This window comes from Lagenorhynchus albirostris, chromosome 2 (genome assembly GCF_949774975.1).
Source record: "Lagenorhynchus albirostris chromosome 2, mLagAlb1.1, whole genome shotgun sequence".
NCBI lineage: Eukaryota > Metazoa > Chordata > Mammalia > Artiodactyla > Delphinidae > Lagenorhynchus > Lagenorhynchus albirostris.
The window spans coordinates 156,616,486-156,641,245 of record NC_083096.1 but is presented as its reverse complement, the minus strand read 5'-3'; the positions used below and the strand labels follow the sequence as shown (position 1 = coordinate 156,641,245).

The 24,760-nt window shown below is 52.5% G+C and overlaps 1 protein-coding gene across 2 annotated transcripts in view; it reads right to left on the bottom strand.

Moving 5' to 3' along the window:
- GRIK3 (glutamate ionotropic receptor kainate type subunit 3) overlaps positions 1–24,484 on the bottom strand; it is a 241,055-nt gene extending 216,571 nt beyond the window's left edge. For both annotated transcript variants that reach the window (XM_060140529.1, XM_060140528.1), the window contains exon 1: positions 24,364–24,484. In XM_060140529.1, the coding sequence (XP_059996512.1) occupies positions 24,364–24,478 (115 nt within the window). In that variant the 5' untranslated portion in view covers positions 24,479–24,484. The remainder of the gene's footprint in view (positions 1–24,363) is intronic.
- Between the last annotated feature and the right edge of the window lie 276 nt (positions 24,485–24,760).

Genomic DNA, 24,760 nt, shown 5'->3' with positions numbered 1-24,760 from the left:
TGCTTGGGACAGCCTTTGGTGAGGTCCCTTGCTGGGAGGGGACGTCATTCACCAAAAGCAGCTCCAAGGAAGGAAGCAGGGAAGGGAGAAGGAGGCTGAGCTCTGAAGCCTGAAAGGGCCAGAGGAACCAATGGTCTGCGGTAGGCGTGAAATGCGGGATGAGGCTGGTCAGCCCTGGGACGACCCCGAGCAGGGCTTTGGAAACCCACCTCCCCCACCACGTCTTATGCCACGCCCCACCCCTTGCTCACCAAGCGTCAGCCACGTGGGCCTGCTCTCTGTTCTCTGACCACCCCACACTCTTCCCCGCCTCAAGGTCCTCACACGTGCTGTTCCGTCTGCCTGGAATGCTCCCCCTTCTTCACCTGGTGGATTCTTCCCATTCTCCAAGCCTCAGCCTAAAGGCCACCTCCTCAGAGAGGACTTCCCTGATCCCAAACCAGAGTGGCTTCTCCACCGGCCTCGTGCACAGCCTTTGCTGCAATTCACAGCTATGTGTTTACTTGTTTGCCTACTTGTTTATTGTTTGTCACCCTAAGTAGAGTAGACAAGATCCCATGAACAAGGGCATCTCGTCTCTTTGGCCATCACCCTAGACCCAGCACCCAGTCCACCTGGCACACAGTAGGTGCTCAACCAGCATTTATTGAAGGAAGAAGAGACATGAGGAGGGAAGGCGGGAGGAGGGGATAGAAGCCAGGCAAGATGAAATGCAGACCAACAGGGATGCGTGTGTCCACCTACAGAGTTCTTTTTCTGGCAGATTCCCAGACATCTCTTCACATGGGTCCCATTTAGATGATCTGGTTCCTCCAGGAAAACTGCCTCAGGTAACTCACTGAACCCCACCCTGTGCCAGGCTGGTACAACCTTAAGCATTTTACACATGGCCCTCACCCGCCAATAGGAGATAGACCACGCCCTGTGGCGTTTTTGCTGAGAAGCCGGAGATGGGCAGGGGGGAAAGACACACTCGTGGGGATCAGAATGAAGTGATCGCTGGTGGGTGTCTGGGACATTTGAACCTGCCATTTGGATGGTGAGGATATTTTGACCCCACCAGGGAGCTTGGTCATCCCAGTACCAGAATCCATTTAGTCTCCCTTTCTTCTCTCTGTCTTTGTTTCCATTTCTCTCTCTCTCTCTCTCTCTCTCTCTCTCTCTCTCTCCTCTTTGTTTCTCTCTATCTCCTTGTCTCTGAGTGTCTCTGTCTCAATCACTGGCTTCTTCTTTCTGACTCACTCTTTATCTCTCAATAAGAATTCAGTCAGGACTTCCCTGGTGCCACAGTGGTTAAGAATCCACCTGCTAATGCAGGGGACACGGGTTCGATCCCTGGTCCGGGAAGAACCCACATGCCGCAGAGCAACAAAGCCCGTGCACCACAACTACTGAGCCTGCACTCTAGAGCCCATGAGCCGCAACTACTGAGCCCACGTGGCACAACTACTGAAGCCTGTATGCTCTAGGGCCCATGTGCTGCAACTACTGAGCCCGCCATGCTGCAACTACTGAAGCCCGTGCACCTAGAGCCCATGCTCTGCAACAAGAGAAGCCACCACAATGAGAAAGCCGTGCACTGCAACGAAGAGTAGCCCCCATTCGCCACAGCTAGAGAAAGCCCATGCGCAGCAACAAAGACCCAGCACAAGCAAAAATGAAAAAAAAAGAAGAATTCAGCCACATTGACTCATTCAGGGATTAAAACAGGGGGTCAAAACGGGGTCTAAACATCCTGTTCCCATCTTAGCATCAAGGCAGCCTGAAGCCCAAGAAACTCCTACCCTCATTCTCTTAGGACTCTGGATTCAGAAATCTGGAAAAAATTACCATTTTAAAAAAAAAAGTATTGAAGTACAGTTGATTTACAATGTTGTGTTAATTTCTTCTGTACAGCAAAGTGATTCAGTTATACATATATATACATACTTTTTCATATTCTTTTCCATTATGGTTTGTCATGGGATGTTGAATAGAGTTCCTTGTGCTATACAGGAGGACCTTGTTTTTTATCCATCCTACAAATAATAGTTTACATCTGCTAATCCCAAACTCCCACTCCTTCCCTCCCCTACCTCCCCTCCTGCTTGGCAACCACAGGTCTGTTCTCTGTATCTGTGTGGAAAAAGTTACTATTAAACAATAATGCGGGTTTTCTCTAAGTATATAGAGACATCCTAGGGTGAGACAGCTAAGGGCCAGGGCTCGGAGCCTGACCTCCTGGCTGGAATCCAGGCTCTGCCGCCTACTGGCTTCGTGATCTCAGGTGAGTCCTTTCTTCACTCTGAGCCACAATTTCTTCATCTGCAAAATGGGGCATTGGGAGGATTAAAGAATGAATACAGGGCTTCCCTGGTGGCGCAGTGGTTGAGAGTCCGCCTGCCGATGCAGGGGACGCGGGTTTGAGCCCCGGTCCGGGAGGATCCCGCGTGCCGCAGAGCGGCTGTGCCCGTGAGCCATGGCCGCTGAGCCTGCACGTCCGGAGCCTGTGCTCCACAACGGGAGAGGCCGCAACAGTGAGAGGCCCGCGTACCGCAAAAAAAAAAAAAAAAAAAAAAAAAAAAAGAATGAATACAGAGAAGGGCTCTCCGGCATAGTGAGTGCCCAATAAATACTGGCTATAGTGTTTTCCTGGCTTTAGTCTACTAGTTCTCTCTTTGTTTGTTTTTAGTGCGGGCCTGTCCCCTAGTTTGGGGCAATGGGGAAAGGTAGCACTGTCTACCCTGAGTAGGACAGAGAGGAAAAGCCCTATCTTCCTGCAGGTCATGGGCTAAAGCAGAGACCCCAAGGGACAGACAGAGCCTGTAGGCCTCTGAGAGGCCCCTGCCTGCACTATCCTCTTGAAAACCCAGCAAGGGGACCTGAGCCTCACACTGGCCTGTGGTGGAGCCACCTCAAGCAGGCCCAGGAAGCATGGAGCCTGAGGGGGTGGTACGTTTCATGGTCCTCTTTTGGTTGTAAGCATCAGGAAGTGGAGACACCAGATCCGCTGACCCACAGGCAGGGCTGATGACCCCAGCATGACCTCCTTGGGGCTGGGAAGAAAGAAGGCCATGCAGACAGACCTTCACAGAAGCTGAGCCCCCAACCTGACCTCCAGGTCCGCTGCAATTTCCAGGAAGTCGAGCCTTTCAGTTCCTACAGTGGGCAGGACTGAGCTTGGCCCAGGGAAGTGGCCTCGGGCACCCTCCCAGGTGGTATCAGGACTAAGTCCCTCCTCATCCCCGCTGCAACATCCAACACCATCAACCAAGGATACTTTCCCTGGAAAGGGACCTGCTTCCCGGCCCAGGAAGGCTGGATGTCTAGATTCTCAGACTAGAAGTGTGTTTGAGTCTCAGGATCCCAGCGTCTGGATTTGGGGGGATAAGCCATATACCCAAAGCACATCGCAGCAGTCAGAAGGCAAAGCCAGCCCCAGGTACCAGGAAAGTAAGCACCCCCATTGAGTCCAGAACTTAATCCACTTGTACAGAAAGCTGGAGGGTCTGCAAAGAAAACATCTCCCAGATGAATCTGAAGCTTCCCATTGCCACCTGGCGCCAGGGGGCCGACGGAATAATGAGATCTCAGGATCTCGGACACTATTCTAACTCCCCCTCCAAAAGCCACTCCTGAAAACGTCCACAGGGGACTCTTTGACACCAGACAGCCCACACTATCACTGTAGGTGCCCCCCGCCCAAGGCCTGGCCAGGACGAGGGTGCCCAGCACCCCATGCCTGCCTGGGTTGGGAGCACATCCTCTCCCCTTCGTCCCCATTCTCCCCCAAACCCCACCAGAGCAGGAGTGGCAGCTTCGCAGCGCCTCCAACTTTGCATCCCACCTCAGAGCCTGGAGGGGGATGGGAAACGGCATATGTCTGTGTGGCCTATCATCCAGGCCCGGTTAGTTGCTGGGACTGTGTCGGAGTGATGGGCCTGTGGCGGCTGCGAGTGCTGCAGGGAGCGAACAAGAACAGAGGCTGTTAAGATCCCCCGGCAGAGCTCTGATGCCCACACCGTGTCCTGGCGCCTCAAAGACATCGTACAGCGAAGGAACCACGGCAGACTTCCCTCTTGGCCCGTGTTAACTCTGGGTGATGCTACCCTAGAGATACACAGCACCAGCTCGTGCAGCCAGGGGTCAAAAGAAGCAAGGAAGAAGCAGGGGCGTCCTGAACGTGTCACTGTCCACAAGGGGTGGAGGTTCCCCACCTGGTTCCATCCCATCTGTGACTCTGGAATTCAATTAGATTTGTTGGGCACTTATTAATTGCTTACTGTGGGCGTTGCTTGGGGCAGCTGCTGGGAATACACAGGGAATGGAGCTGGAGCCAGGCAGATGGGTGTTCGAATCCCAGTGGCGACACTGTCACTTACTGAAGGGGTGCCGGCTGAGATCCTTTCCCTGGAAAACGGGGAAAAGTACACCCACCTTAGGGCTATGGTGAAGGTTAAAAAGAGATGGGGGGGGAAGAAAAAAGAAAAGAAAAAAGAGAGAAAAGGGCTCAATGAACAGCTTTTAGCATATGATAAATAAGAATGACATAAGGTCCTTGTCTATGAGAAGCTCCTGGTCCAGGAGACACAGTGCCCACAGGAGCCAAAAGGAAACATAAAGCGAAGCAGGGCTGGTGAGAGAGAAACATTCGAAATAAATGGCCCTCTTTGTCTTCTGTTTACTCCTGATAATAAACACACAGGTACACAAAACATTTTACTTTTTCTTCTCAACTCTACTGCAAGAAAAAGGGCACCACGCACGACAGTCAGTGGCCCTGGCACAGGGGAGGCACGCTAAGGAGACGTGGCGGCTGTGACATGTGGGGAAAAGAACCTGGAAATCCATCAACCTGGATTTTGTATAAAACATCCCCACTTTTTTTTTTTTTTTTTTTTTTTGCGGTACGCGGGCGTCTCACTCTTGTGGCCTCTCCCGTTGCGGAGCACAGGCTCCAGACGCGTAGGCTCAGCGGCCATGGCTCACGGGCCCAGCCGCTCCGCGGCATGTGGGACCTTCCCGGACCGGGGCATGAACCCGCGTCCCCTGCATCGGCAGGCGGACTCTCAACCACTGCGCCACCAGGGAAGCCCAAACATCCCCACTTTTGAATGTGGGCTAACTCACTTAAAAAACTAATGGAACTTGCAATTAAATTGATGGGCAGTGAGGGCAGAGCCTAGAAACAGAGTTCAGAAAGAGAATCCCTTGAATTCCAGGCCACAGAGTTTGTCTTCAAGAGTGTAAACCATCAGAAGATGTAGTTTTAATAACAAGATTTGAAAAAAGTCTGAGGCAAATACAAGAGGTCTACAAGCCTCAACATTGTAAGTTCTGAGGTCGTGAGGGAGAAGAGTGGGGAAGTAGGTATTTCGGCCCCGATGAAGGGGGCTAGAGCAAGGCTCCGGGGAGGCTTAGGGACGGTTGTAACCCACTGCCTGGGTGCATCAGACGAGGCTTTCTGGAAGAGGCGAGACGTACAATAGCACATGAAGCATGAAAGAAAAAGAGAAAGAAGAAACTCAGCAAGAGGCCAAAGAAGGGAGGGCACAGATGGGGAGCACAGCATAGAAGCACGGGAGTCAGAAACAACCCTGCCTGCCTTGAGCTGGTGATGGTTCTGCGGGTGAAGTGGCTTCTGTCTGGCTGGGTGAAGGGAGGGGTCTGCCGGTGGCTGGGGACTGGGCAAGCCAACCACAGCGTGAAGACCTGAAGGATGGGGGTCTTGTCATCCACCCTCGCTGCCCAAAGAGGGGGTACTGAGGGCTGTCCTTGTATTACGCGCAGCTGCCAGGAAAGGGCACCCAGGGGGGTCAGAGAATCCAGGTGCCCCGGCTAGAGGAATGGGGGATGGGCCACGTGCATGAGAAAGGGGAGGGACTGGGCTAGAGGAATGGGAGCCAGAGACCCTCACGGACTGACAGAGCTGGGTAGAGCCTTGTCCCAAGCTGGTTTCCCTACCCAGTCCACTCACCCCATTTTCTGCCCAAATCCGTATAAAGAGATTCAATAAATACCCCTGAGCACCTACTATGAACTGGGCACTCTGACAGGTCTCTATGTCCCTTATTTAAAGTAACATCAGCAATCGTGACGACGATGATGACGATATCGGCCACCATCTACAGAATGCTTCCTCTGTGGGCCTCACCCCAGGTTCTGCCTCCTCATCTACAAAGTGAGGATAAGGTCTTTACCTCTTACATCTGCTGCATTAAGTGACCGGATGCCTGGAAGATGCTTAGCGCAGTGTCTGGCACGTTGTAAGCCTTCGAGGGGAGGGATCGCTATTATTATTTTCACGAATATAGTAACCTTTCATCAGCTCAGAGTGCTGGAAGCAGAGCCCAGCCAGATCTGCGCGGGGCTGCCACTCCCACCCCTGCTGCCATAGTCCTGGGTATCAGTGACCCCTGCACCCGGCCTGCAGGCTGAGGTCTCCCTCCTCCCACCACATCTGCCAAGGAAAAGGAAGGCAGCTCCACCCTCAGTGGGAGAAGGGGTTTCAGCTCAGCCACAGGGAAGCTCCTGGCCCCTTGGAGGCTTCTAAGGGAAAAGCCAAGACCAGACAGAGCCCATTTCTCGAGTCTCCCTGCCAGGCTGTCAGAGAGACCAAAGACGCACTGAAGGCCTGGCTGGGCAGAGGCTACGAGGGGGGCAGCCACCACCACCACCACCCCCTGAGGAGTGCTCGCTGCCTCCAGGAGACGCAACACGCCTAGGGTTGTCTGGTCAAACCAGGGAACCACGAAATGGGGCTGGAGGCCCAGCTGAGCTCGCAGACAGCGGATGTGGCATCCATCGAAGGAGGACTCAAGAAACAGATGCGTGGGCTTCCCTGGTGGCGCAGTGGTTGAGAGTCCGCCTGCCGATGCAGGGGACGCGGGTTCGTGCCCCGGTCCAGGGGGATCCCGCATGCCGTGGAGCGGCTAGGCCCGTGGGCCATGGCCGCTGAGCCTGCGCGTCCGGAGCCTGTGCTCCGCAACGGGAGAGGCCACGACAGTGAGAGGCCCGCGTACCGCAAAAAAAAAAAAAAAAAAAAAAGAAACAGATGCTTGGCCCGGGAAGAGTGGCTCATGCCCGTCATGGCCTGGCCTCCAATGCTCGGGCCTGGGGCAAAGGGGATGCCCCGGCCTCTGGGGAGAGCCCTGGACCAGGAAACAGGACATTTGTTCTTTAACCAACCCTCCATGCTACATCGTCCTGTCCTTTCCTACCTGGACTATTTAAACAGCTTCCTGATGCCTGTCCACCTGCCCCCAGCTTCCAACCTTACACCTGCAGTCACATCACATGGCCACCAGGATGACTTTTCAAAGCTACAATCTGGTTTTGTTGCTCCCCTTCATAAAGTCCTCAATGGCTCCCCAGTGCCCTGGGGCTAAAGTTCAGCCTGCTTACCTTGGGTTATCCAGCCTTCCATACCCCCACTACTCAGGCCTTATTTGTTTAACATGCCTTCTGTTTGCTCCATTCACATCAGACTTGCTTGAGTTTTTTAAACACTAGTGTCAAACATATGAAATTGCTGATACTTGACCATGTTTACCTCCAAAGCTCATAGAGTTTCAACTTAACACAACTGTCTGTGCCTTGGGCATTTGTACGTGCTGTTCCCTCTGCCTAGAACATACCCCTCACTCCTCCCCATCGCCATCACCTAACCACCGCTCTCTCTTCCCTCAGGTCAAAGCACAAACGTCACTTCCCTGGGGCAGCCCTTCCTGATGTTCCCCTGGCAGCCTGCACTTCCCTCTGCAACACACTTTGAGCTCGTAATGACTCTTCTTTTAAAAAATTTTATTTATTTATTTTTTATATAGCAGGTTCTTATTAGTTATCTATTTTATACACGTTACTGTATATATGTCAATCCCAATCTCCCAGTTCATCCCACCACCACCCCCTCCCCACTTTTCCCCCTTGGTGTCCTTGTCCTCTACATCTGTGTCTACTTCTGCCTTGCATATTGGTTCACCTGTACCATTTTTCTAGATTCCACATATATGTGTTAATATACAATATTTGTTTTTCTCTTTTGGACTTACTTCACTCTGTATGAGAGTCTCTAGGTCCATCCATGTCTCTACAAATGACCCAATTTTGTTCCTCTTCATGGCTGAGTAATATTCCATTGTATATATGTACCACATCTTCTTTATCCTTTTGTCTGTCGACGGGCATTTAGGTTGCTTCCATGCTATTGTAAATAGTGCTTCAATGAACATTGGGGTGCATGTGTCTTTTTGAATTATGGTTTTCTCTGGGTATATGCCCAGTAGTGGGATTGCTGTGTCATATTATAATTCTATTCTTAGTTTTTTGAGGAACCTCCCTACTGTTTTCCACAGTGGCTGTATCAATTTACATTCCCACCAACAGTGCAAGAGGGTTCCCTTTTCTCCACACCCTCACCAGCATTTGTTGTCTGTAGATTTTCTAATGATGCCCATTCTAACTGGTGTGAGGTGATACCTTCGTAATGACTCTCTGATGTCTGTCTTTCGCTACATTGCAAGCTCCATGAGGCCAGGCTCACATATGTCTTGCTCACCCTGCAGTCCTGGCAGCTCACAGAGGGCTGGAATACAGCATGTGCCCAGAAAAGGCTCACTGCACGTGTGAGAACGACCAACTGCATGTGTGAATCAGAGGACAAAACTCTACCTCGACCAGCTGTGTGACTCTGGACCATCCATCTCTCTCAGACATCAGTTTCTACATCTGCAAAAGATGGTCACCATCCCTACGTCAGAGAGACGTGCAAATTAAGTGACATCGGGCATGCCAATGTATTCGGCATTATACTGCTCGTAATTGTTGATGGGCCCTCCCTGGAGCTGGCTGCAGCCACCAGGTTCCTTTCTGACCCAAGGGTACTGCCAAGGGATGAACTGCTGTAGAAGACATGCAGGGAAGGGTCTGACTTTAAGAATATTCTTTGCAACCACCATGCTGAGCTCAGCCTCAATGGAGTTTATGTAACCCAGAGCAGGCACAGTCCTGGTCTTTTAGGGAACTCAGAAAGCCCGAATTGTTATAGCATCTCCAACTGCACAGTTGAGGATACCTAGAATTTCATATATTTCATATGTGTTTTCATATATATTCCTCTGAAAGGAACTCAGAGCCCCTCTGAAACATCCCAGGCCAATCTGTTCTTGAACCTCTCCCATAGCAAGAAAACTTCACTATGCCCAAGGTATCTCACTTAATCTTCAAAGATCACTGACTACAAGACAGCTGGTGTTGAACCAAATTCTGCCTTCTTGGACCATAACCCAACTGGCCTCAATTCTCTGCTGGGACCTATAGGATCAGGTTTGCCCCCTCTTCTATGCCGCAGTCCTCAAAGATTGAGAGATAACCCCTCCTGACTTCACGTCTCCAACCTCTGGTCTTTGAGCATCCTCTCTGGCACTCAGTCTCCATACCTGTATGATGGGAACAGCACATACTACACCTTACTCCTCTTTGGGTGGGGCTAAGACTGAGGAGGAGAAAGCATTAGCATCTTTGCTCAAAGAGTGAGGCTGCAGGAGCTCCACCCCTTCCTTACTACAGGCCTCAGATCCAGATCTGGGATCCCATTAGCTCCCGGAAAAAGCTGCCTTCTGCTGGATGACTCGGGCTCAAAGGCTGTCCACTCCCCCCAGCCTCTGGGAGAAATTGATACCTACACGGATAGATCATGCCCATGGATTAGGTAGAAAAAGAAATTGATTATTCCATAAATCACTGTCTCCATGAAAAAAAAATCCCAATTTTTTAAAAAGGAAAATATTATAAATCTGTCCACACCCATGTGAGTGAAAGTGCAGCCGTTTCAGCTTAATTGTCTGAGAGCTTCTTTGCTACAGCCCCAGGGAAAAAAGCCCCTGAAGCTACTAGCTCCCAATTATCTCACTCTGTAGATGTTTCCTCCCAAACCCCATGAATGGCCAATGTCACATCCTGGATGAGATGGCGTTACACAGCAGCAGGAAGACTCTGAATTGGCCAGAAAGAAGAACTTTCTCACCAAGGAGACAGAATCGGATCCTTTGGAAACATGAAAAATTGGATACTAAGCCCTGTTAACCTTTTCCTTCCTACTTACACGTGTACCCACGCTATCTAGGAAAGTTAAGTCACTTCTACCAAGAGACCGAGAACTGGCCAAAATGAACCTTGGGTGGGGCTTGAGGATGGGGTTTGACAGCTCAGGGGTGAAAAAACTCGCAGAACAACATAAATGATGAAATGATTTAGGAGCAAGGGCAAGAACAAGGGCAGGACTGAAGGGTGAAAGGGAAGAGATGTGGCTTCCCAGCTGGCTCTACTGTGTGATTTTTACCTTGTCTCTTATCCTCTCTGAGTCTCAGTACTCCTCCCCAGAACACAGGAGAACAAGGCAGATCTAAGTACAGGGCTCTAGCCTGAACTATATGAACCTAACTGTTCAAGGAACCATGGCTATCATTTAAGGTCACCTATTTGGACCTACCATGAGGCCATTCAGATGCCACCAGGTCCAGAGATGCTGAGCCATCCCCCCAGACCCCCGCAATCCCCTGCCCTGTGTACTCTGCAGTACACAAGAGCGGGCGATCCAGAAATGTTTGGTGAATCAATGAGTCAGCCCAAAGAGCATGTGAAAAAGACAGGAAATAAACACTAAATTACAAGCAGCATAAAAATAGCCACATTTCCAAAGCAGATTTTTCTGATTCTAAGAATCCAAGCAGGAGCGGCAAAAACCCCCATCCCCTCTCACTAAGATGTCCCGATCCAGGGTCCCCGGAGTAGCCTTACTCTTTCCTGCCCAATCCAGATCTTTCTATCTGCAGTATGACTTCAAGGTGTCATCTTGCCTCCTTAAATCCTGGGAGCCCATTTACCTAAGCCTCCCTCCTTGTTCAGAGGCCAATGCCAATTCATCAGACTCTATCTTTCTAATGCTCTCAGCCTCCTATGCCCTTGGCTTCGAGTCCAGGTGTTTCAGCCACTCTCAGTACCCCAGTGATGGACAAAACTCCCCCTTTCTCTGAGGTATGCTGAGGTCGCTCATGGCGTGACTTTCCTGGCTGGGAGAGACCTTTGTCAACACGCAGCCCGATCACAAGGTTTCTCAGACACATCCAGGTGGTGGGGCACCTGTTTCTGCCGGGGTTCTTTGGGGAATGCCACAAAGCTGTGACACATTTAATTCCCATCACCTGAACGAGGAGTAATTTTATTTACTAGCAGAAAATATGGCTCTATTATAGGTATGCACGGCTCCACGATTCAGGAAATAATAACACACAAAATACTTTTAAGAAATCACATTTAGCGGGATAAAAATACATAACTTATCCTACTTACCAAATGCAATGTGAAAGATGGTGCTGACACGCTGATGCTTGGTATCAGGTGTGATATTTGACGGTGGAATGTTCACTCATTTTGTCGTCTGCTACTGCTCCCTAGCAGACAAGCCATACAAGGCACCGAAGGTTTGAGAACAATTATGTGGGAGGAAAAAAAAAGGAGAAAATTCTATCCATTCACTCCATTTTCTTTTACTGTGAGCAACTCGATTTGAACGACCACAAATAATCGTTCTTACCAGCCTACTGTGTACCTGTTCAACACCTCAGTCTGGTTTACGAACAGCAAAGTCCTAGAGGAATAGCATTTGGAAAAAGAATGCCTGTTTAGCAAGACCTTACAATAACCACATCGCCTCTACTGTAAGAATCAGCACGCAGGTGGCGCCCACTCACTTACCCCAGGGCCTGGCTGCTCTCCGTGGTGCTGAACGCAGAGGTTGCGGTGGACCTTAATTTCCCTGCCGCTCCCAGGACTACACGGGGTGTTATCATTATCTACGAGCTTTTATAAACACATAGGAATGTGATTTGTATCTCTCCCTCAATGTGAAATAGAGGTTTTGTGGGTCTGTTTTGCCACACTGAAAAATCTAGTCTCTTAAGACTGCAAATTTAAGGCTTCAAATGTGTGCAGATTTGTGTGTGTGTAATAGGAAAGTGGATGCGATTTTCTTAATAGACTGGGGGTGGGTCAGGGACCCATGTTTTCATCTGATTTTTCCATGGCTCACCAAGGGATGTGGCACAAGTCACTTCCCCTTTTCATTCCTCAGTCTCCCAACCTGTGAGAGAAAAGAGTGGGGCAGGTGCTGTACTCCTGTAGTTCTGACATTCGGAGTGCCTCCACTTGTGTTCTGGTTCTTCCACGGACTCAGAGGCTGTCAAACAGGATGAGTTTGCCTGGCCTCCTCCAGCACAGGAAGACTTTATGGATCCAGAGGAAGAGACGAGGCTCAGCTTCTCTTGTAAGAAGCCAGGGATCCAATCTCTCTGCTCAACTCTCCCCCAGCCCTCAGTCCCCATGGACCAGCCATAACTAAACCTGAGAGTTCACCCATATTTTATTTACGGATTCGATGTTACGAGACAAGTAAAATAGACGGCTGTCACCTCTATTAAACTGGGCAGGAAAAATGGTCATGTATGCAACAGGCTCTTTCTGCTCACAATGTGTCACCTGTTTCCTTGGGGAGAGAAGCAAGAAAGAGGAGGTCCTAGTCTCAGGAGGGGAAGCTCGGTGCTTCCCTGCAAACCTGTCCCACCCTCACTCTCAGCTACACGAATTCTGTAGACAGGTCAGCCCAGTCAGCCGGGAGTTGGGACCATCACTTAAGCCCTCAGTTTTCCCACTGATCCAAAGTAAAGTCACTGTAGTCACTCATCAGGCTTGGGATAAGGGCAGGCTGTTGAGCCCCACTTTGGGAAGCTTGTGCCTGAGAAGCAACCCTTCCATTGGTCGTCCCTTACAAGTACACAAACACACACACACACGCACATGTTCACACTCACTAAACCCACTGTGGATGGCGTTTATGCTCCCAGGGTTAAATGGCCCAGGCTGACTGTCTATACAGCCTGACTCTCCAGGTTAACTGTCAACACCTCACTTGACACAAACCTGTCATGTAAACCTGTTGTCTACACATCCCGGCAGGATCCAGTGATGTGGCGTAAACAGGAAAAGGGGAAGCCTGACCTGTGGCTGGTGGTAGCACAAGCGGCACAGCTACAGTTCTGCCTGGAAGCTAATTGAGTGACCCGTCTGTTGAGGATGGAACCGCAGAAGTTCTCTTCCATGGTTCAGTTCCCAGAGGGAGCAGCAGAGATGCCGAGGGGCAAATGGGAAGGAGAGAGGGAAGACGTCAGAAAAGACAAGAGGATCATGGTCTTTTCTTTTGCCTCTTCTTGAAGTCGACAGCTTGTGCCTCTCTCGAGAAGAGACTCATCATGATATGAACCAGACAATGGATATAAAGACGAGTTCTAGGCCTGAGAAAGAAAGGCCCACTCCCCTAAACACTCCAGCTGTGCCCAGCAGACCTCACGGGAGAGGTCTTGGCATGGAAGGTGCTGAACCGATGGAGCAGAACACCACCATGGACAGCATTAGGACACTGGCTTCACAGAAGAATCTAACAATGTCTTTCATGAAATCCTTGTTGACAATATGGAAAAAGTGTTGAGCTGAATGAGAAGGTTAGGAAGGTTAGGTGGACTTATATTCAAATGACTGTATGTATCAAGGCATTCACTGATTTAACAGATAGTTATTAATCACCTACTGTGTGCCACACACGATGCTAGATGCATTGGGAAAGTGGTGAATAAGCCAGCTGTGGTCCACGCTTGTCTCTAAGAGAGCTTCTCTCTAAGGTAACCAAGAATCACAATTCAGTAAGTGCTATGACAAAGGAAGTTCAGGGTGCTGTGGTGACTCACAGAAGGATGTGGGAGTCAAGAAAGGCTTCCTGGAGGAATACATGTTTGCTGAGACCTGAAGGATAACTAGAAGTCAGCCAGAAAGAACAGCAAGAGAAGAGGCCAAGTGTGAGGGAAGGCACAGTGCTTTCTGGGGACTTGGATGTTTGGTACAGAGGAGCAGAGAGTGTGTGTGAGGCAAGGAGGGACAGTGCATGAGTCTAGAGATGCCAAGCATGGCAGGTCATAAAGGGCCTGAAAGCACAAGGAACCCAGTGGGATTTCAAAGCTGGTTAAAGTGTAGGGTAGTGGATCTAAGACCACTGAATAAGCCAACAGACTCTGACATTGGTTATTTCCTGCCTAATGTGTTGATGGCAGGGATGGCTGAAGTGAGGGAAGGCATGCTCATCCCAGGCTCAGATGGCACGAAGCATGCCAGACGACAGAAAGGAAGCCACAAAACTCCACTGTCCACATCTGCGGTTCCCAACCTCAACCATACCGCAGGCCAATAACCACTTACTTCTCTATCACAGACCCCTGGAGCAGGCCGAGGCGGAAGAAGAGGGTGAAATCCATGCCCACCTCCCAAGGATGGACAGATGGGAACAGGCTTTGGTGGTCCAGAAACAAAGAGCCAGAAAAACTGCCTGAAGGTTCAATGATAGGATTTTCCAGGGATAAATGACAGGTCTTGCCTTCAGCCTCGAAAGATCAACTGCCACAGAGAGGATGAGAGAAATGATAGATGGGCAGCGATGCCTGCATAAAAGACCTTGTGATCTCATGAGACCACCAGCCCAGTGTAAATCAACAGAGTGAAACGGCTGCAGAAAAGCCTGAAATAATCCGGGGGTGTTAAGTAGACACCAACGCTGAGATGTGAGGAGAGGATGAGTTTACTGTTTTTAATACATAAGCAGGACTGTGGTCAGCTCTGGACACCATGCTGAAAGAATTCGTTATCTTTAGTCCGGAGACATGCCTTTACATTTCTGTAGGGTTGCACTGTGGGACAGGGTGCAAATCCAAACCAGAATCAGGGGGCGGCGTAAGCATAATATTAAGAGCAATGGATAACATTTAGTGAGTGCTTACCATGGCTGTAGTCTAAACACGTTATGTGCATTAACTCATTTAATCCTTATAAAAACCCCGTAAGGCAGGTATTATTATTATTATTATTAGAGATTAAATAATTTGCCCAAGATCACACAGGTGGGAAATGATGGAGGCAGCCCTCAAACTCAGGCTGCTGGATTCCAGAACCTGTGAGCTTATCCACGAGTTAGATTGCTAAAATGTATTCAGAACTTCCGTGGGGCCAGTCACGTTAATTCTCACAATGATCCCATGAAGTCAAATCTATTACTATCCCCATGTTACAGGTGAGGAAATCTAGGCTTAGAGAAGTTAGGTGACTTACCCAAAGGGACACAGCCTGGAAGGAAGGAATGAGAGCTCAAACTCAAGACAGATGGATTTCAGAACCAATACTCTCAACGTCCAAGTCCTATTGCCTTCCCCAGAACTGCAGGAAAACCAATTTTAGGGGAAATTTTGCAACAAAGATTGGAGTCGGCCCATACGTTTGCAATAAAGAACAAAGCACGGTTAAAAAGCGGTGAGTTTCCTGTTACGGGTGGTATTCAAGCAGAGACGAGGTATCCACCTATGGGGGGCGGGGGGGGTCCTCCAGTGACTTAGAACAGTGGTACTTACAGTGTAGTCCTCAGATAAGCAGCACCAGCATTATCTGGGAACCTATTAAAATGCAAATTCTCAGGCCTCACCCAGACCCACTGAATCAGAAGCTCTGGGGTCTGTATTTTACTGAGCGCTCCAGGTGATTCTGATGCATGTTAATGTGGGAGAAGCAGAGGCCTAGACTGACCCCCGGGGTTCTTTTCAGCGTGGATTCTGTGATTCTTCACCACAGACAGGAAATGTGATGCCTGGAGCCCTGGGAAGGCCTTGGCTCCCTGCTTCTGCTTTTCCGCCCAATTGGGCAGGCTTTTTGGAATAGCATATTTCAGTTCTGCAAAGCAGATGCAGGAAGGCTTTGCAGAAGTCTCTCTCGTTCCTATATTTAAAGAGCTCATCCCTGCAGTGGTTCTGAGAACTCTATAAACCCCCTTCCATCGCAGCCTGTCTGCATCAGTCCCTTTAACAGCACAAGACTTAATTGTCTCCTATGGATTGGAACCCTCTTCACACAAACTGGAATCTTAGCTCCATCTCCCCGCTCTTTTTCCCTCTGCCTTCCTTAACCACCATTCAGCACAGCACCAAAGGATTTGAAGTGGAAGCTGCCACTCCCCCCCAGATATCACTCCATCTCATTATCTCCGATCTGTTAACATCACCATGGGGACTCTCTCCTCCCCCGCTTTTGTGGCCTCATTACCTGGTGTCTCCCAGCAGAGCCAGCAGTGTCTATCCCCTGGGGCCCAGCCTCCAGCTGCAGACCCTCTCTGCACTGTCTTGCTCCGGAAGCAAGCTTGGACTCCACATCCAAGAGGACTGATCAGGACTCCCTGGACCAATCCCTCAAGAGCATCCCATAACCAGGGTCTTCCCAGCTCTGCATACATGCAAAACACATTTCAGTTAAAACGCTGCAAATGTAGGGAAGGACCAAAACCCCGTGGGCTTCAGGTGTGTGATAAATAACAGGCTAGGAGGAGTCTGGGAGCTTCTGGACATATAGGAGCATCCTCAGAAGAGCACCCCTCTTGCTCCCTAGCAGGGAGCAGGTAACTGTGGCAGGTAACTGTCACAGGCTGCCGGGGACATCCATTCCACTGTTGGGCATATGGGTATGTCAGAAATGGGCAAATACCGTGTACTGAGCTGCATGGGGTACTGATCACAAGGTTGGCACAAGGCAGACGGTATATAAGAAGCAGATAGCCTCAGAGCTCAGAGTCTGATGGCGGAGCCACAGCCTCCACTGCTGGGGAATCCTTTTCCTCCTAACATTTATTACCAGGCACTGTGCCAAGAGCCTTATATACTTTATCTCCTTTAATCCTCACACCAACCCCGTGAAGACCCTATAAGGTTCAACCATATGAAATTTTTATAGGTCAAATATGGTTTGACCTATAAACCATAGCTGAATATGGTTTAACCCAATATTAATATTTCTTCCTTGTGGATGAGGAAATGGAGGCTCAGAGGTGAAGTGACTTGCCCAAGGTCACACAGCTAGCACGTTAGACTCCCACTCAAACTCAGATCCACCACATCCCATCAAACCCGAGACATACCATCATCATGTTTTAAGGTGCCAAGAAAGAAAAAATCCTGCACGTAAACTCGGACTTGACACGTCAGACACAGACTGATGTCGGAGATGTGAAAATGTGGGGCGAAGAGTCAATCTTAGAATCAATGAAATATATTTTTTGACACCAAAAACTTCTTTACTAGAGAAAGCCCTGCACATACCCACAAGTATAGCTACAGCCAAGGCCAGTGAGCATTAGTGAACAAGGTACAAAGGTCAAAGGAAGCAAGGAGAGGAACGTGGGAACCCGAGCTTTGTGGGGAGGGGAGAGCCTGGCTGGCGCTGAGGTAGTGTGGACCCTGCCGGTAATTCTGAAGGAAATAAACCAAGGTAAGGTGGGGGCCGAGCGCTCAGGGGCCCAGCAGCTATAAAATGTGGCTGAAGGGAAGCAAAAGCAAAATCAGAATGACCCGTTGTCCTCAAACCTAGTGCCCTTGCCCTCAATCCAGTCTTCTCCCCTCTCTCAATCACGCTCAATTAGGATTTGGTGTCTGGAGCACAAAGAGAAGCAGAAGAAAACAGGGACTTCAGAACAAACACAGGTGCTAATAGGTACAGGCCAGTGAGGCACCTGGGGCACAAAATTTAAGGAGGTGCTCACTGTCACGTTCAGTCATGCAAGAGCAGGGTCACCACTTGACCGCCTCCTTAAATCCTGCTCCCCTGCCGCCTCCCTCACCTCACCCCAGTCCCGCCCTGTGCTGGAGTCAGACTCCTCTCCTCCAACAAAAACAAGAAGAAATGCTGGCATTTGAACAGCATTTAAGCTTTTTTGAAATGACATCCCATCTATTTGACTCCATGAGGCAGGAAGTCTCATCCCCACTTTACAGATGGGGAAACTGAGGCCCTGGAAAATAACATGACCCCTCCAATCGTGCCTGTTCTGAATCAGTCACTTCTGTGGGCACTCTGAGCAGTGCAGTTTCCCCACTTCGAGAACAGGTCAGTCCCTGCAGCCACCATAACCCAGTCTCCCTGTGTCCCCTGGAAGAAGGAACAAGGTGTAGGAGAAGGGTAGGCGTGGGCTCTCCTCTGCTTTTGCAGATGTGGCATGGGGAAGGGGGGACTGGGCAGCTCTTGCACCCAGGTCCCCACATCCAACCCACAGTGTCTGCGGGACAGCAACACATATTCCTGGGCCCAGTGTCAGAGGACCTTACCCTCCTATTGTCCACCAGTCTCAGTTCACAGCAATGCAGGCTCTATTTAGAAGGTTGGAATGTGGCTCTTGCTTAAAAATAAAATGACCATAAAACCTATTAGCCTGGAAAGGATGTTAGAGGGAAGATGGGATTGGGAAGGAAGGGAGGACAAGAACTAATTTGCTGGCCACCTTCTCTGGCCAGGCCACTAGCTGAAGAGGATGAAGGGAGACACAGACACAGGGCCCTGGGATTTCCTCAACGCTCTGATGATGTCTTTGAGGACAGCCTGGTGGCTGCCAGGGTGACATGTAGGCTGGAGTTTCCAGAGTAGAGGGATTCCTGTGGGTGGACTGAACACAACCAAGGGAGAGTCCAACCTTTATTTCGGGCTCAGATTAAAGTGTTAGGCAGAGGGCTTCCCTGGTGGTGCAGTGGTTGAGAGTCCGCCTGCTGATGCAGGGGACACGGGTTCGTGCCCCGGTCTGGGAAGATCCCACATGCCACGGAGCGACTGGGCCCGTGAGCCATGGCCCCTGAGCCTGTGCGTCCGGAGCCTGTGCTCCGCAACGGGAGAGGCCACAACAGTGAGAGGCCCGCGTACCACAAAAAAAAAAAAAAAAAAAAAGTGTTAGGCAGAGTCCAGACGCCTGGACAAGTTGGGGTGTAGTCAGTGTACGGTTGTGCGTTGCACATGCGGGAGGGGTGGGAAAGACCATTCATATCTTTCCTCTACAGGAAGCATAACTACCACTTGGTCCATCAGCAAGGAGAGTCTGACGCTGAAAACCGGCACTGGTAGGGTTAAATGTTGCAAAGCTCGTACAGCCCAGGCCTCTGAGGCCGCACTCAGCACCCAGAACCATGGGGGGAGGGGCGTTGCACTCAGCACCCAGAACCATGGGGGGAGGAGGCATTGCACTCAGCGCATACGAAAATCAGTGCTTCCCATCTTCCGACTGCACAGACAGTTAAAAGCACAGGATCTGGGGTCAGGCCGGCGGGAATTCTTATCCTGCATCCACCACTCACTGGCCACGTGATCCTGGGCAAGTGACCTCACCAAGCTTAGTCTCCTCATCTGCAAAATGAGGATAATGTCTGCAGGGTGTTTGTGAAGGCTAAACCAGATGGTGAGAAAAAAAAACGCGACAGCTACATGTCTCGAGCACTTACTAGTCACATCACCAGTCACTGTTGGAAAAGCACAGTCCCTGGCAGCTAGTAAGTGCTCAATAAACCAGGGCCATTGCATTGCGGTTGTGTGTTGTTTTCCTATTTTGATTTCGCTCCAGACCCAGGTGGGGTCCCAGGCAGGAGACGTACGGCCACCTCAGCACAGGCACACTGCCCCCTGGCGCTGCTGCTGGGGAATCAGCACCTGCGAGAAGAGCTATTCCAGCCAACTAGTCCAAGGCCTGTATGCACCAGGCCCGCCCCTGGCCCACCTGTCCATCCAGAGCTCCCCAGGAGGACAAGCCAGGGCCCGCTGGGGGCAGGCCCCAGAGGAAGGGCCCTGCTCCTGGAGTTTCAGTCTTCTCTGCGGCCAGGCAGGGCCTGGGGAGCCCAGGGCTCCTCTCTGCTGCTGGCCAGCCAAGGGGGAACATCAGCTCTCTTGGTTCCCTCTGGAGGGTCCTGACAAGCAAGGCAGGGCGCAGGCGGAAGCAGCAGGAGGCAGAGGCTGGGGCAGCTGAGTGCGACAGCCTGGACGAAGCCTGGCCTCAGCAGATCCGAAACAGTGCCAGTGGTGGAGCACAACCAGGTCTTCCCCTAAAAGAGCAGCCCTGAGCCTCCTCTGCATATGACCTTGCACGCCCCCACCCCCGAGCATGGGGTTGTTCTTGTACCCATAGGGCATCTGTGCCTCCCCCCTCCCCACGGAGGTGGCTGTTTCCTGGGGCAGGGACACGGGGCCTGTGGGAAGGTGGGGACTCATCTAGCTGTGAAACCTACAATGGCACTGACGGAGGCTCACAGGCCCCACGAAGGATCCTAAAGGCAGCCAAGCAGCCTTGCGTTTTGAAGGGTGGGATGAAGAGCTGCCCCTCAGAGCGCTTTTGAAAGAGCACAGTGGGCTGGACTTCTGAAGTCAACTGTCATGCCGGCAGCAGGGGGATGCGAGTGACCTTGGAAGGGCCTGGTCGGGACGCTGTGCTGGCTCACCCCGCATCAACCACCTCTAAAAACCCCAGATCATCCTGACGTCAAAAGACTGTTTAGCGCAGTGCGAGGCAGGCATCAAGAAGAAATGAAACTCCAGCTCGAGAAGGAGGGAAGCCCGGGCTGACAGGAGCAGCTGGGCTAGAAAGTGGAGGCAGAAATTCCGGAAGTTAATGCTTTTTAAGGCCCCTCGGGCCACTCCCAGGTCTTGTCTGAAGCTATTTGCTTCCAGGGGGGAAAACCCTATTGATCTTCATTCAGCGCCTGTCTGCTCAACACGGTGGGATGTTTCAGCGCATCACCAGTCACTGTGAGAAATTTCTCATTGTTTTACGCATAGCAGCTCCCAAACTCAGGAGACGAACGTTCAGGACCATTTGGATGAACTGATCGCAGGAGATGCAAACAGGGCTGACTTGGGAACTCTGGGCGAGGGGACCTCATGTCCCTGGGACAGACTGCAGTACCTGCTACCCCGCGCCACCCCCCTCCTCCACCCCTGCCCCCAGCTCAGGCTCAGAGCCTCGAAACTCTTTTGCTCTGTCTGTAGATGCTCGGAGGGGCCGGTGCTGAGCCAGCCTTTCCCTCCCGCCTCCCACCCCTCCACACACACCTGCTTTATGTCTCTGCAGCCGTTTGGCTCGGAACCTCCCCCCCCACCCCCCCACCCCCCCGGCTGGCTAGAGATCACCATCGTCCACTCGAGCTCCCCAGCTACCGCCCCACTGTCTGTCTCCCTTTTCAAATTCCAGGCTGGCCCTCTATCCTACAGTATGTATGTAACACGAGGGATGATCTAGCCATGAAACCTACTATGGCACTGACAGTCCCCACCAGCCTGCACTAAAGGGAACTTTGAAACCACAGAATATCCCCAGCCATCACGGCCAACTCAATAGTTTACAGATGGGAAAACTGAGGCTCCAGGTGGGTGGGAGAGTGTGATTTGACCAAGATGGCTCAGGAAACTGGTGGAAGGCAGAGCAGAAAACCCAGGCCTCCTGGCTCCCAGCCCAGGGCCCCTCCACTTCAGCTTCTAGGTCACGTAACCAGGAAATCCAGGTCCCCACATGAGGCCACTGAAGCATTGAGAGGACCCATGCATTAAGCTGCTTTCTGTGAGTTAAGATGGGGATCCATCTGAACAATAAGAACGATAATAATAATAATAATAAAATGTTGAACAATATGCCTTGAAAACCTTCAGTAAGCAACGCTTGATAACCACACGCAGAATACATCTTCCGCATATTCATATAAAACAATCAATGATCACTTTTTTCCTGCAGACTACAATCCAATTACAGTCTCTCCCTCGCTCTCTTCCTTACTCTCCTTTGTTACTTGCAAACCATCCAAGCAATCAATGCCTTGACCTCTCCCTCTGATAGACACAATTACAAAAAGACAGAGCAATGCAATTCATCTATTCAAGACGGATTGTTTGAACACTCTGTCACACTGCTGAGCTATCCATCTCCTTGTCTTAGAGGAAATTTCAGTCCCCAAAAAAAGGCACAAAGAGAGGGAGCAGGTACGCTGCTCCCCGGCCCAGAGAGCCCCTTGCACACCTGCAGAAAACCCCTCTCCCAGGCTGGTGCTAGGCGACGCCTGCCTGCTGGGCAAAGATTCGGCTGTCAGCGCAGCCAGCTCAGGCACCAGTCTTGGGAACCAGAAGCACCCAGCACACGCCGGAGCCCAATTTCCAAGGCCTCAATTCCTGCGGCCCTAGCCAGAGCCCTGAGATCCCAGGGGTGGGGAGAGAGAGAAGAAGGGAGATGGCATCAGGCCCAGCCAACATGCTGTGTTTGGGTTTCAGCATGAGATTCTCTGTGTGTGTGTCTCTCTCTGTGCCACGTCCACTGTAGCCCCTGGCTCCAGCTGAGACTCCAGCCTGTGCTCAGAAGGACAGAAGTTCAGCTCCCCAGGAAGCTCCAGAGAAGCCCAGGGGCCTCAGAGCCTTCCCATCCTCCATCCAATCCGGCACAGCTCCGGCAGTCACGTTCGGCATCGGCCCAACACCCCAGTCCTCGGGCTGGGAATCAAACGGGGCAGGGCTCTTGGATATAAACGGCTTGGGCCAACACGCTAATTAATCCTGGGGCTTAATAGGAAGAAGATTAGAAGAGAGGAGGGCTTTGCCATCCTTAATTGCATTATTACACGGTGAACCCAAGAAAGGGTGGGCAGGCTTCAGGCTTCCCCTCAGGGCAGTGAGGAGTCCTCCAGTGCAAGTCAGTTTCACAGTAAGAGGGAGCGGGTGAGGATACATCATCCGGCCCCTCCTCAGCTCTGCCTTCCGGGGCTTCCCTCACCTGCTCCTTCTCTTCCTGGGCCCCCAAAGACTGCCACCCCTGACGCTGGGCAGGAGCATGCCCATCCCACCCCTGTGGAGGAAGGACCACGGAAGAGGGACCTGCAACGCATGGGCTGCGTGCATAGCACCTTTTGGGTCCCCCTCTTTTCTCCCAAGGGCACCCTACCATGCAGGCCCACAAAAAAAACAGAGGGAAAGAAGCAGGGAATAAAGAAAAGAACTGGCCCACTACTAGGTGGCTGCCTGCTCCTGGAATGGTGACCAAACTGGGTGCTGGGGCAGGCAAAGGTGCAGAGATAGAAGAGATATTTTTGTCTTGCCAGGAGCAGACTGGGCTGCAAAGGGTTAAGCCTGGTCGCGAGGGCTGTCCCCAGAGTCGGGTGCCTGGATTCCTCTGCCTCCAATGTCTGCCTGCCAGGGTCCTGGGCATAAAGGGAAAGACCCCAGTGTGGGCAGAGCTGAGGACTGTGCTCTACCCTCGTCCAGGTGTCCAGTTCAAGAGGATCTGGAATCCAGGAGAGACAGATTTCTGACTGCCTCCTAGGAAAACCTCAAGTGGAGAAACCAAGCTCGACACTGGTTCCCTACACCCCCTCACGGTGCCGGCAGCCCAGAGTCCGAGCCTAGATTAGAGCCACAGGGGAGGAAGGAGGTCCTGGCTCAGCAGAGCTCTGGCCTCCTTGTGCCAGATGCTGGTGGTGGCGCCTCGCGAACCCAGGCGGCCCAGGTCTCCGGCCTGGTGGCGGGCGCAGGGCCTGCGTGGCGGAGGCTCCCGCGTGGCCAGGCCGGGCCCAGCCCTGGCGGTCTCGGGCCTGGAACACTCGGAGGCATCCCGCACAGCCCGGAGCGCTGCCTACAGGATGCCTCAACAAAGTTAAAACCCCGAGTAAGAGACTCTGGCGAGAAGAGACGCGGGGACGCCAGAGCCCCAGAACGCCGCACGCAGCCCCGCCGGCCGCCGCCAGTTGCGGAGGGATTTCGGCTAACTTTAAAATCCACTCGCATCCCTCTTGTCGCCTTTTCTGGCTGCGCTGGGCGGGCTCCGTCGTTCCCTTCCCCCTGCCTGCGCTGCCCCAGGCGGAGGAGAGGCCTCGGCCGCGACGGGTGGCTGGAGCGACCGGCGGGGGCCGCCCCTCCCCTGCCCCGCGCCACGGGGCAGAACGGGGGCCACCGAGGCCGAGGGCAGCCACCGGGAGAGAAGACCGGCCGCCCTTGTCATGCGAAGCCAGATCCTGCGTCCCCGCCGCGGCCGCTCGAGCCCTGCCCCAGGTGGGGGCGAGGGGCCCTCGGGGAACGAGGAAGGAAGAGAAGTTGGCGCCTTCCCCAGGGGTGCCGCTTCGCGGAGAAGCCGGGTCCCAGAACTCGGTCTGCGGCCGGTCCTGCTGGCAATGGCCGGGAAATGCGCCCGCGACTCGGGCTGGGACCGGAACGCTTCGCTACACTCTGCCAGCTCTGGCCTCCCAGAAGCGCGCCAAGGGCCCCTCGCCCGCCGCACCCCGGCTGCCTCCTGTCCAATAAGTAAGGCCCATGACCCCGGCTTTGGAACTTTGTCCTCACCGGGACGAGCTGGTGGTCACCCGGCCCCGGCAGCGCGGAGAGAGGGTGGGAAATCTCTTGGGATCGCGTACAGTGGCCCCCCGTTCCCGCCCCCGCCCGGTCCCACGGAGACCCCCGGCTCCGGGGAGCCCTTACCGATCCGGATGACGTGGGGCATCCCGCGCGAGTCCGGGATCCAGAAGGCGCACACGAGGAGCCCGGCCCAGTATTCCCAAACCAGACTCCGGAGGCGCCGCCAGGGAGCGGTCATCGTTGGGCGCCGCCGAGCGTGCCCGGGGCGCGGCCGTGGCGGGCTCCCTGGGGCGGCAGCTCTAGGCGCGGGCGCGCAGCAGCCCCCGAGGCGCCGCCTGGCCCAGCAGCCCGGCTCCTGAGCGCCGCTGCGAGTGGGGGGCGCCCCGCGGCGCCGCGCACATCCTACTGGGGGGCCGCCCCGCCGGCGCCCGCCCAGCCCGGCTGCCGCCCACGGGCCCCCCGCGAGAGAGGCTCCTGGGCTCCGCTCGGGCTCCTTTCGGACTCGGCTGCGGCTTGCGTC